Genomic DNA, 15,714 nt, shown 5'->3' with positions numbered 1-15,714 from the left:
ACTTCTTGCCCTTCGCAGAACAGTGCAGAGCTGTTGTGAAGGAAATTGTCTAGAAAGTGAGTTTGTGTCTATACAGGAATGCAAATTAATTACTTAAAAATCATAATGTGATTTTCTGGATTTTTGTTTTAGATTTTGTCTCACAGTTGAAGTGTACCTATGATAAAAATTACAGACCTCTACATGCTTTGTAAGTAGGGAAACCTGCAAAATCGTCAGTGTGTCAAATACTTGTTCTCCCCACTGTAATTGACATGGGAGACGTTCTATCAAAGGTTGATATAACAATGTATTTTGGTCTAAAGTATCATATGCTGATACACCAGAAACAACCTTAGTTTGGCAGTGCTGGGCTATTTGATAAATGTTGATATTACATCATATTTGGGTCTAAAGAGGATGTTGATTTGCTGACACTGCTGCTTTCATGTTTGCCCGATACTGCTACTGAGGCCTGCATAGCTGTGGGAAGTAGGGGTTCTGGAGGTGCTGTAGCATCCCCTGATAAATGTAAATCATCTTGCCATAATTAGGCTATATAAATAATACTTTTTCATACAATTATATTACTCTTGTCTATTTTGAAAATCATTCAAAATATTACACCAGAGAGCATAATTTAGCCACAGAAGATAAATAGCTTCAAAAATAGAAGTTGATTAAGTTTTATCATAAACCCTTAGTCGGGAAGGCTGCAATTTGGGCAGCACACGTGCCAAATATAGAACAACTTGTTGTATTGTGGCCATAGACATGTAATCCACAGAAGGGTTTTGGAACCTCTAACCCTGGCAATTTGACCATTAAACACATGGGTACACTAGCAATGGCTGCCAGTCCTGATTTGAATTGGAACCGCCATCTATGGATTACATTTCTATGGCAGTCAGTTTGCATTTCGCACATTTCTAAATACAATCGCAAGAAGAATGTACAGTTTGGAAGCAAATGCCTACTGCTGAAAAGAGAAGACAAATCTGTCTGTAGAAGCTAATAATGATGCTTAGCATTTTTAACACTACAGTTGACCAAACAAGTCCTGCAGGCTCTAGTTTTATCTAATGTTTAGAAAGCTGACATAAGGCCATAAACCTGTAGCCTATGTCTGAATAATTTATTGTGAATAATAAAGTATTGTCACATATCTAGCCTATATAATAGGCAATACTATCCCTTTAGGTCAATTTTTAAAAATGATTTTACAGCTCAAGGCTGAGTGGAAAGATTTCCATAATTGGGAACATTTGTATCGTTCTCCCCTAAGGCAAGATGTTGCTTATGACAAGAGATAGGAAGATAAATGGGCAAGGAGTACAAAAAGGCATGCTCTCAGAATTATTGTTCCCAAATGACCAACCATATTATATATTTCAGTAAGGAAAGTGTGAACTGTGAACATTTCACAATGAATCATCTAATCTGAACTTCGGTCTAGGATCGAGAGTAATGGTTAATAATCAGCTATGTTACATGTTTAATGCCATTAAACCTATAGTTAGTGCTTCCTAACAGAACTGCTGGGCTTTCATTTAAGTAGAGATCCAGTTCATTTCTCCAGCACTGGCAATTGGCTAGCTGTTTTTTCTGACGTTGTGCCACCACAAGCCGCCAGAACAGCTTTAATGCACCTTGGCATAGTGTCTGGAACACTATTGGAGTGATGCAACACCATTCTTTAAAAACTTCTTATGGGCAAAAAAAAACAGGGGAAATGCAGCACAGCAAATAAATAAAAAATGATATAAAAATCTAACTTTCATTAAATCACACATGTAAGATACTCAATTAAAGCTACACTCGTTGTGAATCCAGCCAACATGTCAGACTTTTTAAAAGGCTTTTCGGCGGAAGCATAAGAAGCTATTATCTGATGATAGCCCAATAGTAAACAAAGAGGGTAGCATATTTCAACCCTGCAGACGCTACACAAAACTCAGAAATAAAATATAAAACATGCATTACCTTTGACAAGCTTCTTTTGTGTTCTGGGTTGAGATCTGGTGACACATTACATTTACATTTACATTTAAGTCATTTAGCAGACGCTCTTATCCAGAGCGACTTACAAATTGGTGCATTCACCTTATGACATCCAGTGGAACAGTCACTTTACAATAGTGCATCTAAATCTTAAAGGGGGGTGAGAGGGATTACTTATCCTATCCTAGGTATTCCTTAAAGAGGTGGGGTTTCAGGTGTCTCCGGAAGGTGGTGATTGACTCCGCTGTCCTGGCGTCGTGGGGGAGTTTGTTCCACCATTGGGGGGCCAGAGCAGCGAACAGTTTTGACTGGGCTGAGCGGGAGCTGTACTTCCTCAGTGGTAAGGAGGCGAGCAGGCCTGAGGTGGATGAACGCAGTGCCCTTGTTTGGGTGTAGGGCCTGATCAGAGCCTGGAGGTACTGAGGTGCCGTTCCCCTCACAGCTCCGTAGGCAAGCACCATGGTCTTGTAGCGGATGCGAGCTTCAACTGGAAGCCAGTGGAGAGAACGGAGGAGCGGGGTGACATGAGAGAACTTGGGAAGGTTGAACACCAGACGGGCTGCGGCGTTCTGGATGAGTTGAAGGGGTTTAATGGCACAGGCAGGGAGCCCAGCCAACAGCGAGTTGCAGTAATCCAGACGGGAGATGACAAGTGCCTGGATTAGGACCTGCGCCGCTTCCTGTGTGAGGCAGGGTCGTACTCTGCGGATGTTGTAGAGCATGAACCTACAGGAACAGGCCACCGCCTTGATGTTGGTTGAGAACGACAGGGTGTTGTCCAGGATCACGCCAAGGTTCTTAGCGCTCTGGGAGGAGGACACAATGGAGTTGTCAACCGTGATGGCGAGATCATGGAACGGGCAGTCCTTCCCCGGGAGGAAGAGCAGCTCCGTCTTGCCGAGGTTCAGCTTGAGGTGGTGATCCGTCATCCACACTGATATGTCTGCCAGACATGCAGAGATGCGATTCGCCACCTGGTCATCAGAAGGGGGAAAGGAGAAGATTAATTGTGTGTCGTCTGCATAGCAATGATAGGAGAGACCATGTGAGGTTATGACAGAGCCAAGTGACTTGGTGTATAGCGAGAATAGGAGAGGGCCTAGAACAGAGCCCTGGGGGACACCAGTGGTGAGAGCGCGTGGTGAGGAGACAGATTCTCGCCACGCCACCTTGTAGGAGCGACCAGTCAGGTAGGACGCAATCCAAGCGTGGGCCGCGCCGGAGATGCCCAACTCGGAGAGGGTGGAGAGGAGGATCTGATGGTTCACAGTATCGAAGACAGCCGATAGATCTAGAAGGATGAGAGCAGAGGAGAGAGAGTTAGCTTTAGCAGTGCGGAGCGCCTCCGTGATACAGAGGAGAGCAGTCTCAGTTGAATGACTAGTCTTGAAACCTGACTGATTTGGATCAAGAAGGTCATTCAGAGAGAGATAGCGGGAGAGCTGGCCAAGGACGGCACGTTCAAGAGTTTTGGAGAGAAAAGAAAGAAGGGATACTGGTCTGTAATTGTTGACATCGGAGGGATCGAGTGTAGGTTTTTTCAGAAGGGGTGCAACTCTCGCTCTCTTGAAGACGGAAGGGACGTAGCCAGCGGTCAGGGATGAGTTGATGAGCGAGGTGAGGTAAGGGAGAAGGTCTCCGGAAATGGTCTGGAGAAGAGAGGAGGGGATAGGGTCAAGCGGGCAGGTTGTTGGGCGGCCGGCCGTCACAAGACGCGAGATTTCATCTGGAGAGAGAGGGGAGAAAGAGGTCAGAGCACAGGGTAGGGCAGTGTGAGCAGAACCAGCGGTGTCGTTTGACTTAGCAAACGAGGATCGGATGTCGTCGATCTTCTTTTCAAAATGGTTGACGAAGTCATCTGCAGAGAGGGAGGAGGGGGGGAGGGGGAGGAGGATTCAGGAGGGAGGAGAAGGTGGCAAAGAGCTTCCTAGGGTTAGAGGCAGATGCTTGGAATTTAGCATGGTAGAAAGTGGCATTAGCAGCAGAGACAGAGGAGGAAAATGTAGAGAGGAGGGAGTGAAAGGATGCCAGGTCCGCAGGGAGGCGAGTTTTCCTACATTTCCGCTCGGCTGCCCGGAGCCCTGTTCTGTGAGCTCGCAATGAGTCATCGAGCCACGGAGCGGGAGGGGAGGACCGAGCCGGCCTGGAGGATAGGGGACATAGAGAGTCAAAGGATGCAGAGAGGGAGGAGAGGAGGGTTGAGGAGGCAGAATCAGGAGATAGGTTGGAGAAGGTTTGAGCAGAGGGAAGAGATGATAGGATGGAAGAGGAGAGAGTAGCGGGGAGAGAGAGCGAAGGTTGGGACGGCGCGATACCATCCGAGTAGGGGCAGTGTGGGAGGTGTTGGATGAGAGCGAGAGGGAAAAGGATACAAGGTAGTGGTCGGAGACTTGGAGGGGAGTTGCAATGAGGTTAGTGGAAGAACAGCATCTTGTAAAGATGAGGTCGAGCGTATTGCCTGCCTTGTGAGTAGGGGGGGAAGGTGAGAGGGTGAGGTCAAAAGAGGAGAGGAGTGGAAAGAAGGAGGCAGAGAGGAATGAGTCATAGGTAGACGTGGGGAGGTTAAAGTCGCCCAGAACTGTGAGAGGTGAGCCGTCCTCAGGAAAGGAGCTTATCAAGGCATCAAGCTCATTGATGAACTCTCCGAGGGAACCTGGAGGGCGATAAATGATAAGGATGTTAAGCTTGAAAGGGCTGGTAACTGTGACAGCATGGAATTCAAAGGAGGCGATAGACAGATGGGTAAGGGAGAAAGAGAGAATGACCACTTGGGAGAGATGAGGATCCCGGTGCCACCACCCCGCTGACCAGAAGCTCTCGGGGTGTGCGAGAACACGTGGGCGGACGAAGAGAGAGCAGTAGGAGTAGCAGTGTTGTCTGTGGTGATCCATGTTTCCGTCAGTGCCAAGAAGTCGAGGGACTGGAGGGAGGCATAGGCTGAGATGAACTCTGCCTTGTTGACCGCAGATCGGCAGTTCCAGAGGCTACCGGAGACCTGGAACTCCACGTGGGTCGTGCGCGCTGGGACCACCAGATTAGGGTGGCCGCGGCCACGCGGTGTGGAGCGTTTGTATGGTCTGTGCAGAGAGGAGAGAACAGGGATAGACAGACACATAGTTGACAGGCTACAGAAGAGGCTACGCTAATGCAAAGGAGATTGGAATGACAAGTGGACTACATGTCTCGAAAGTTCAGAAAGTTAAGCTTACGTAGCAAGAATCTTATTGACTAAAATGATTAAAATGATACAGTACTGCTGAAGTAGGCTAGCTGGCAGTGGCTGCGTTGTTGACACTACACTAATCAAGTCGTTCCGTTGAGTGTAATAGTTTCTGCAGTGCTGCTATTCGGGGGCTAGCTGGCTAGCTAGTAGTGTTGTTTACGTTACGTTGCGTTAAAAGAACGACAATAGCTGGCTAGCTAACCTAGAAAATCGCTCTAGACTACACAATTATCTTTGATACAAAGACGGCTATGTAGCTAGCTATGTAGCTAGCTACGATCAAACAAATCAAACCGTTGTACTGTAATGAAATTAAATGAAAATGTGATACTACCTGTGAATGCGACCGGGTTGTGAGTCTATTCGGTAGACGATGGCTAGCTGTCGGCTAGCTGTTGGCTAGCTGTTGGCTAGCTAGCAGAGTCTCCTACGTTAAGGACGACAAATAGCTGGCTAGCTAACCTCGATAAATTAAGATAATCACTCTAAGACTACACACTCTAAACTACACAATTATCTTGGATACGAAGATACGAAGACAGCAAAGACAGCTATGTAGCTAGCTAACACTACACTAATCAAGTCGTTCAGTTGAGTGTAATAGTTTCTCCAGTGCAGCTAATCAATGGACGTTAGCTAGCTGGCTAGTGAAGACTACGTTAGGACGGCGAAATACGATAATTACGCAATTATCTTTGATACAAAGACGGCTATGTAGCTAGCTGAGAAGAAATTGCTAAGATTAGACAAATCAAACCGTTGTGCTATAATGAAATATAATGAAATGTAATGAAATGTAATTAAAAAGTTATACTACCTGCGGGAGCGAAGTGCCGCGCACACCCTTTAAACCCCCTGCACTCCTTTTGAGACCCCTCTTTCAATGTCACTGAGATCTCTTCTTCTAGTCATGGTAGCCAAAATAATGGACAACTGTGCATTTTTATACATGACCCTAAGCATTAGGCTATGGAATGTTAATTGTTTAATTAACTCAGGAACCACACCTGTGGAGGCACTTGCTTTGAATATACTTTGTATCCTTAATTTACTCAAGTGTTTCCTTTGTTTTGGCAGTTACCTGTATATTACTGTTAGACTACTAATCACCACATTTTGTGTACTGTTCGACACACCAGCTTTTGGTGCTTTACTGCTTTACGGTCTGAGCATACATTGCAATGGGGTCTTTGTGTGACAGTATGTGTTTTTATTGACATTGTCAGGGAGCTCCACCAGTGTAGGAGATGCAAGCAGTGTTTATACTGGCTGTAGTGGCAGTCCCTATGGGTGTGCTGCTGGCAAGAACCATGGCATGGATGTCCACTGGAAAGACACACTCAGAACTTATCGACCGCCTGAGAGGTATGAGAGACTGATGTCAGTCCTGGGCTCCATTCAGCAGGACACAACGTTGTTGAATGTTCAGATGGAAACATGTTACCTGTGGTTCTCAACCTTTTTTGGTTACTGTACCTACCAAGTACCCCCTCATCCATTTTACCAGTAAGCCTATGGTCTCAAGAGTCTTCTCAAGTAGCCCCTGGGGATAAGCCAAGTACCCACAGAGGTACTACCCCTGGTTGAGAACCACTGATGTAGACCAAACATGCCTCTCTGTCATGTAGAGTAGGAAACATACTACTGCAAGAAGCAAACAGTTTTTTTATGTTTTTGCTGTTGAATATTGATGCCCATATCCTGCTAAAAAGCCACTGTGTTCAATGTGTGTGTGGATGCGAGCATGGTCGCACTCTTCTTTTTTTGCCTAGGCACTGGTGTACCACACACACCCGCAGGCCCCGCAAGGTTAAGGGGACCACAGGAAATTAGCTGTAAAACCGCAAAATATTCTGTCAGCTTCATGGCAAAATGTGTAGAAAAGCAGGAAATTAGCTTTAAAAATGTATAATTCTCTCATCCTCATAGCAAAATGTGCAGAAAAGACAGCCAGTTCACCCATGACACAAGTCCGTATTCGACGTCTAGCCATGTCTGAGGACGTCAAGAGACGACATGGAAACCGGCCACTAGGAGCAATAGTAAGCGCTGTTACCTTCAAGTAGGCTTGCTCCCCCGATTGATCAGTTTGGCTGCTGGCTAGCGATATGAAGAGTCTTGGTGGTTGCAGACTAATTCCATTTAAGAATGATGGAGGCCACTGTGTTCTCGGGGACCTTTAATGCTGCATAGATGTTTTAATACCCTTCCCCATATCTGTGCCTTGACACAATCTGACATGGTCTCAGAGATCTACAGACAATTCCTTTGGGTCATGCACTGTTAAGTATGGGACCTTATATAGACAGGTGTGTGCCTTTCCAAATCATGTCCTACTACCCTGCGTCTGACAGACACGGCGGTTGAAACCAAAAATCTCTAATTTGGTCTAATTTTATCAGAACAAAGGACAGATTTCCATTGGTCTAATGTCCATTGCACATGTTTCTTGGTCCAAGCAAGTCTCTTCTTATTATTAGTGGGCTTTAGCTGTGGATTCTTTGCAGCAATTCTACCACGGAGGCCTGATTCTCCTCTGAACAGTTGATGTTGAGATGTATTACGTGAACTCTGTAAAGCATTTATTTGAGCTGTAATTTCTGAGGCTGGTAACTCTAATGAACTTGTAACTTGTAACTTGTAACTGGTAACTGGTAACTCTGGGTCTTCCTTTCCTTTGGCGGTCCTCATGAGAGCCAGTTTCATCATAGTGCTTGATGGTTTTTGCGACTGCACTTGAAGAAATTTTCAAAGTACTTGAAATTTTCAGAATTGTCTGACCTTCATGTTTTAAAGTAATGATGGACTGTCATGTCTCTTTGCTTATTTGAGCTGTTCTTGGCCATAATATGGACTTGGTTTTTTACCAAATAGGTATCTTCTGAATACCACCCCTACCTTCAAATTTTAGAAGGAAAGAAATTACATAAATTAACTTTTAATAAGGCACACCTGTTAATTGAAATGCATTCCAGGTGATTACCTCATGAAGCTGGTTCGGAGAATGCCAAGAGTGGGCAAAGCTGTCATTAAGACAAAGGGTGGCTACTTTGAACAGTCTACATGATTCCATATGTGTTATTTCATAGTTTTAATGTCCTCACTATTATTCTACAATGGAGAAAATAGTCAAATAAATAAAAACCCTTAAATGAGTAGGTGTGTCCAAACTTTTGACTGGTACTGTATAAGCTGTTTTTTATTTGTAATAAATTTACAAACATTTCTAAAAACGTTTTTTTGCTTTGTCATCATGGGGTATTGTATGTAGATAGATAGATGAGTGAAAAAAAAAATTAATCCATTTTAGAATAAGGCTGTAATGTAACAGAACGTGGAGAAAGGGAACGGGTCTGAATACTTTCAGAAAGCACAGTATACCTAAAGGGTCCAAAAATCTAAATCAAGTAGCTAAATGATCCAAGGTATTTTAACATAGTTCCATATGTTCCAAATTACCCTGCACTAGCTAAATCAGGGGCAGGATTGTACTTTTAAGGGAAGACACGCCTCTGGGGCGTGCCACAAGAGGTGAAAACTACGAGCTCAACCTTTCTCTCTTGTCATGACGACAGAAGAGGTCTTCCTCCGATTGAAGTTCAGTGCGTTTTCCTTCGACCCGCGCACGAAATGTCAACGATGGGCAGCTCTCTGTGCGCCGCGGCACTTTTAGCTTTTCTGGTATTTTCTTTAAGTCTTTTTGTGAACAGTTGGCACTTCAGAGTTCATAAAGGAATTTTTACCAATGGAACTATTGAGGATGGTTTTGTTATGGATCGTAACGGATTAGTTCGAGAACTCAACGAAAGACGCAAGGAAATTCTTCCTTTCCTCATCTCTTCTGGGGTAAAGAGGTTATTGGATGAATCGGGACACTTTGGGCAGCACAAATCATTTGAAAGTAAACATTTTGATGTTAGTTTGGAGAATGAGAGTGACGTTTCCAGTGGATCTATTAGAATGAATAAGGATCATATTGGCTGTGATCAGCTTGTTGATATGAAAGCTGTGGATATCCTTGGCTCGGGCTATACCAAAATAGTACTTAAAGTTTTGCTATCGGAGGGACAGTCTGTGGCATTGAAAACTGTGTACGATCAAGGAACTGACATGGGGAGATGTCTCGAGGATTTTAAAGACCCCTTGGGCTGTCACGAGCTTGTGTCTTTTAAACTGAAAAAAGAAATAGTTTTATTGCAGAGACTGCAACATCCAAACATCATAAAGGTACGCGAATAAAGTATTATTCATTAAATACATAATTAGCCTAAGGTAAACAGTAGAATATAACTTTATTGATCTCCAGGGTGTATAGGCTAATCAAGGTGTCAGAAGCTTACATACATCACAAACACACAACATAAACGTTACAGACAACATGGCCTACAGTGCTAGAAACCATTGATGCGACTTTGCTGTCTATTTAAGGAGCTAACTGCTTCCCTGTGCCTATATGCTCTGCTGCATGTGGAATATTGATGAAAAGCCTCACTGCATCTGTAGGACCTTCCCATGTAATTCAATTACACCTCTTGAATCTCCCCTGATCTTGAGTCACAGTTTTGCACCAGCAGCTGGAGGAGATACAATGCCCCTTTCTATCTGTTAACCTAGAATAGGTGTAAAAATCCCCAAAGTCTATTTAATCAATCCATTACGGGCAAATGTGCAACTTGAATGTAAACAATCCTAACCTGTTTACAGGCTACCATGTAACACAGTTTAATGAATACCTTTATGAACGCACCTATTCACTGTAATAGTACTGGTTTGTCCTGAGAACATGTGTTTTGATATTATTATGCTGCGCTCACATAATTTTATCCCTATGCTTTACTAGTTTACATTCCCGGTGTCAGGTTTACTGTGACACTAATAATGCAGTATAACATATTTCCTTTCTGCAGCTCCGAGGCCACTGCGAGGACAGTGTGGGGGCAGGAGGCATCACAGCCATCCTGGAGCAGGGCTTCCCACTGCAGATGATCCAGCTCCTACAGAGCCCCTGGGAGGAACGATTTCGGGTAAGAAGGCCACTAGGCCCTCTGTCTCTCTCTGATCTCTCATCACACACACACACACACACACACACACACACACACACACACACACACACACACACACACACACACACACACACACACACACACACACACACACACACACACACACACACACACACACACACACACACACACACACACACACACACACACACTTAATCTCCCACTCTCTACCATGCCCCTCCTCCTCCACATCCCTGGAGAGAGTGTTAATCAGGAGTGGCCCACCCCCTGGCTCCCTCTGGGGCATACCTGGGGTGGGAATGGGAGGGATGGGGGTGGAGAAGGAGCTGCTGTTGGAGGATGACATTCTTTGCCTGGAATGGATTAACCCAGGCCCCATCTCCATTCCAACTGAGCCTGATCAAATACTCTGAAGGACAGATGTCTGCATTTAGGCGGATCTCGAATGTCGGTCCCCTCTTCTCATGCCTTAAGCCCTCTACTATCTTCTAGTGTGCGTAGTGCGTACTGTGTGTGTGACACTGATAGTGTGTGTGTGAGGGAGCATGCATATGAGTGTGCATTGGTATATGTTCAGAAGTACATAAGTGTTCCTGTTTCCTTCAGACCAAGTAATTTCAAGCATCCACGAAAGTAAGAAATTAGTAACAGTGAGCAACAGTTAGGGGTGAGGTGTTAAAGGAACACTTATTTCAACGTGCCTGGTCTCTCGGAGCAAAACGCTTCACCGCTGTAGAGTCATTCAAAAAGGTGTTTGGTTTCATCCACCTCTGTTTTTTGTAGCGCTGCGGCTGCACTGAGAGACGTTCAACAGACTCGGCGGGTTACCTAATGTCCCAACTATGTTTGCAGCGTGACAAAATCATTTTCTGCCGCGTCAACGCATGGCAAATGCTACCTGTTTCATTTCTTTGTGGGCTGTGCCAACACGATGCTTGTTCCACTGCTTTGTTTCATCTTGACAATTCTTCTATGGCTCATGTTGTACAGGGATGCAGTAACAAGCATAGATGTGATGTGACGCAGCAACTGCACAAATGTTCTGAAAAAGCAGTGTGATACAAGAAGAGTCTTTGTACAATATAATTTGTTTTCTTCTTCTTTCCTTTTTTAGAGTGGGTAACACGTTACAAGATGTTGCCCATAAACCTGTGTAGTAACCCTTTAATTACACTTGTAACAACAATGTATTACAATGTATTTTCTTGCACATATTTTTTACATACCACAGGACATAGGCGAAAGAGCAGACTGTCAGAATAATACTATCACATATGATGACATCATCCCCATATCACCAAGTACATATGACATATACTGTACATGTCAATGGACAACAGAGTAGACAATGGCAACCATAATGTCAACAACATCCAACCTGTACATTTTTCCCTCAGGTTTGTTTGGGCCTGGTGAGGCTTCTCCACTACCTCTCCCACTCCCCTCTGGGCTCAGTGGCTCTATTGGACTTCCAGCCCCGTCAGTTTGTCATGGTGTCTGGGGAGCTGAAGCTCACAGACCTGGATGATGCCAGCGTGACGGAGCCTGCCTGTCAGATGGACCAGGACTGCATCTTACAGTTCCCCCTTCGCAACTTCAGCCTGCTCTGCTCGGCCCAGGGAGTGTGTGAGGGCCTCAACGAGATGAGGAATCTCTACAACGCCTACAGGTAATATAGCTGCACTCCCATTGCTAGGCTAAATCTGGGTAAAAAAAACAGAGGCATTTTCAAGTGTTTTGCAGGTTGGTGAGATGTCATTGCTGCACTCCTAGGGATAGTTTCCCAGATCCAGATGAAGCCTAAGTTTCTGCTAGACTAAAAAAGTCTCTCCAATAACCAGGTTTCCATCCAACCATTTCATGCCGACAGACAATTTGTTCGTTCGACATGGTTGGATATTTTTCCGTCTGTAAAATTAATTATGCGAGAAATGGCAGTGCAAATATTGATACAATAACCATCATATCAAAGTAAACTTGTAGTCACGCGATGGAAATCAAGCAGTTCATGAGGCTATAGATCAAATAAGGGTGGTGAAAGTGCAATTGATTAGCTTGATTGAATTTAACCACAAAAGTTATTTTTATGTGCCCTATGTCATCATGCATATAATTTTATCCATAATAATTCAGTTTGATAGAAACACATCTCTAGCTGTGGAAAGTAAAATTTGTCCTACATTTTTTTTAAGCATTGGAAAGGTGGGTGAGATGTGTTATAGCTCACTTTGTTCTGTGACACTGCCATTTTGTAGGCTACATATATTCACTCATGATTCTGCCAGGTTTACTGCATGCTTGGTTTAATAGTGTGATGAAGAGTCAACATTTCATGAAATATGTGACGGGACTTGTCTAAATGAGAAGTGTTTCTTTTACCCTGCCTCAGGTATTTCTTCACCTATCTGCTGCCTCACCAAGCCCCGCCTGCTCTGAGACATCTGGTGGATCACATCATGAACTCAACGGGTGAGGACTGGAGTAGACTGAACATGACCCGCCATTACTATTAATCATTTGGAAAGACCAAATATGGCCCTTTCATATGTCATGTTAAAACCTAGAGTTTTTCCCTAACCATGTGCGCCTGACTAGGAAAATCTTTAGGCCCAAAAGTTGGAGTTGGTCATACTCTTCTATGTGAACAATACCATTTCCCCCACATATGAACATAACTAGAGTCAGGTGTTATGACCGACCACATTAGCCTGACCAGGAAAAACAAATTGTTCACCTATGACCAAGCGTGTGACCAATTCCAGGGGTGTTTCCACTCATACCTTTTCTGTGCTGACCAGTTCCGCTGTGTTTCTCCAGGAGAGCTGAAAGGGGATGTGAATGACACGCTGGAAGCTTTTGAAGACATGTTCCATCTGTACAAATCCGGCCTGCATCTGGACAACATGCCTTCGTCAATAATCAGAGGTATGAAGTGAACCCCTTCTTACCACAGTCTCCTGTTTTCTTTGATTCTTTGGTCTAAATGGATTTTACAGTGCTCCAGACTGGCCCAGATCCTGCAGCTGTTTTTTCAAGCTGCTCAATGGTTTATACGGCTACATTATGAGTAGTAATCATAGTAAGCTCGGGAAGTGGATTGATTGGACTGAGTCTGGAAATATGAAGGAATGCTTTAGACCAACATTGTTGTGATATATTAACACTGTAAGCTGCTAGGTCACGGCAAAGCAGTTCACAGTTCCTTTTTAGAACTCTAGTTCTCAAGTACGTGTCTTCAGTTACAGGCAAAATTGATTCCTGGGCCTATAGATCTCATGAATGGTATGTTGACTTAGAATTTTTTGAGTATCTGGAACTCCATAGACAGAGGATATACATGGGAGACTCACTGTCCAAGACTTAAAATAAAACAGATAATCCCAATGTCTTCCCTTTTTCCAGATTATTTTCTTCTACTGAGTGTACTTATAAAGAGCCTTCTGTTTGCCGCACTAATGCCCCAACTGGAGCGGTTGTTCCCCTATTAATATGCCCCTTCCAACATTTTTAACCCCGGTCTTGTAGGTTTAGGTGAAGGAGTACCAATGGAGTAACATGACACCCCTGCCACCTTCCCCTCACTGTGAATGAGTTGACTTCTGTTCTGATGTTGGGTCAGAGGGGGTCAGGCGTTCCTAATTTGCAGCCCATGAAAATGTTTAGCAGATGAGTTTGGCTCAGGCCCCACAACGTCTCTGAAAGACTGGTGTTTCTTCTCCCCCCATTAGATTATGCAGTCATGAAAGGCATGAGCACCTCTGGAAATATGGAATACAGATGCTGGCCCTCGTACAACCACCAAGGCTGCATGCTGTCGGTGCACAGCGACAAGGAGGCGGCCTTTATCTGTAACTCCCTTCCTCAGTGCACTAGCTTCAGCCTGAGCGACCAGAGGACTTGGACAGGTTAGTGTCACTGACTGTCAGCCTTGAGGCATTGACCGAATTGTGGTTGTCATCTCGAGTGGAATTGGAAAATGATTTATCTTTGGGAACTCCTAGTTGTCATTAATAAGCATGCCTAAAGCATTCACATTTAAACCCCTTAATACTTAAGTAAACTTTTATGGGTGCTCTCTTTATTGAACATTTGGCCTTTAAATATGATATCAAGCTCCAGTTGAGATGTACTGTAATTCTGAGTCACTGAAGAACTTTACTTTGGCATTTTTGTTATTTCTTTGCCTTTGCTTGTCTGCAGGACGGCTCCTCGCCTCGTTCCAAAGTGGTTTCAGCCATTTGGTTACAGATGGGAACTCAGAGGTGTATTTGAAAAAGACAAAAGCATCACCAGGAACTACGGTGTAAGGAGTGGGACAATGGGAGTTGGGGAATGCAGGGAGAATGTGATATATTTATAGGGCTTTTGATCTGGCTGCCAATCCTGCATGCTGCCAATATTTATTTAAAGGGATTCCCCATCAGATATAATTATGAAAAAATAGTGTCCTCACTGTTCAGTCCCCCCTCTCTCTTTATTTGCATTGTGTGTTGTGTTTGCGAGGCTACATTGGTCCAGTGGTCGGACTCGAAGCCCCACTCTGACTGATGCCTGGATGAGAAAAAAAAACCAACTACACTTTGATGTTAATGCGCCATGAAACTTTGTGGCTTGGCATAGGGATACGGGTTTATGCATTGAGGGCTGCACATGGTAACAAGCATATAAGTGCTTTACATCACAGCAGTTGGCCCAGATGATTACAACTATTCCAGTCCCCAGTAGTTGCCTTTGATTTTAATGCCAAATTAAGTTAATGCCATATGTGATGTTAAAATATAATTATCATTACATTGTTTGTGTATAATATGTACACCTTGTGGGTGTGAACCTGTTTAACTTTTTCAATGAAAGGGATTCTGTTCAATGACAATTCATTCTGTACTTGACATTCTGTACTTTGTTATTATGGTTGTTTTATATTATAAATACTTTAATATATTTTGTTGTTTTGGAGTCTGTCTTTGTGAAACAGTATGCAATTCAAATGCTAGAATTAATTTGAACTAATAGCATATTCTATTCTTGTTAGTGACAATATAGGAATTGATCTGCTCTATACTCTACTCCAACCAACCAATCACACAATATGTGGGCATGTGTATGCACTCCTTTCAGCCCTCTCTTCCCACAATCTGTTACCCATTTCAAAGGGGGGAGATCCCAAGCCATACTGTGCTCTGCAAAGTTTACAAAAGCCCAGGGAATGCATGCCAATAATCACTTGCCGGGTCATTATGGGGCTTAATTAATACATGTAAATGTTCCTTGTTTTCAAGCTCTTTCTCATGGAACAGGCCCATAATACAAAGGAGCACTAAGAACAGTTCAAAGTAAATCTCCTTTTAGCACACGAATGGGACCAACCATCTGCCCTGTTTCGGGGAGTTCCATTGAGGTCTGTGGGTATTGATGATATGCAGAGCCAGAGATAAGCTAAAATAGCTACAGCCTGGGGTTTGCCTGGTAGGTCAGGTTCTGGAG

The 15,714-nt window shown here is 44.0% G+C and overlaps 1 protein-coding gene across 1 annotated transcript; it reads left to right on the top strand.

Moving 5' to 3' along the window:
- The first annotated feature begins 8,778 nt into the window (after positions 1 to 8,778).
- LOC124046218 (extracellular tyrosine-protein kinase PKDCC-like) lies at positions 8,779 to 15,165 on the top strand. The gene is made up of 7 exons (XM_046366354.1): positions 8,779 to 9,049; positions 10,111 to 10,227; positions 11,628 to 11,899; positions 12,620 to 12,699; positions 13,048 to 13,155; positions 13,959 to 14,135; positions 14,431 to 15,165. The coding sequence occupies exons 1-7, from the start codon at positions 8,834 to 8,836 to the stop codon at positions 14,535 to 14,537; spliced, it is 1,077 nt and encodes a 358-aa protein (XP_046222310.1). The 5' UTR covers positions 8,779 to 8,833; the 3' UTR covers positions 14,538 to 15,165.
- Positions 15,166 to 15,714: the final 549 nt, after the last annotated feature.

This window comes from Oncorhynchus gorbuscha, linkage group LG10, assembly GCF_021184085.1.
Source record: "Oncorhynchus gorbuscha isolate QuinsamMale2020 ecotype Even-year linkage group LG10, OgorEven_v1.0, whole genome shotgun sequence".
NCBI lineage: Eukaryota > Metazoa > Chordata > Actinopteri > Salmoniformes > Salmonidae > Oncorhynchus > Oncorhynchus gorbuscha.
This window is presented reverse-complemented; position numbering and strand designations above follow the sequence as displayed.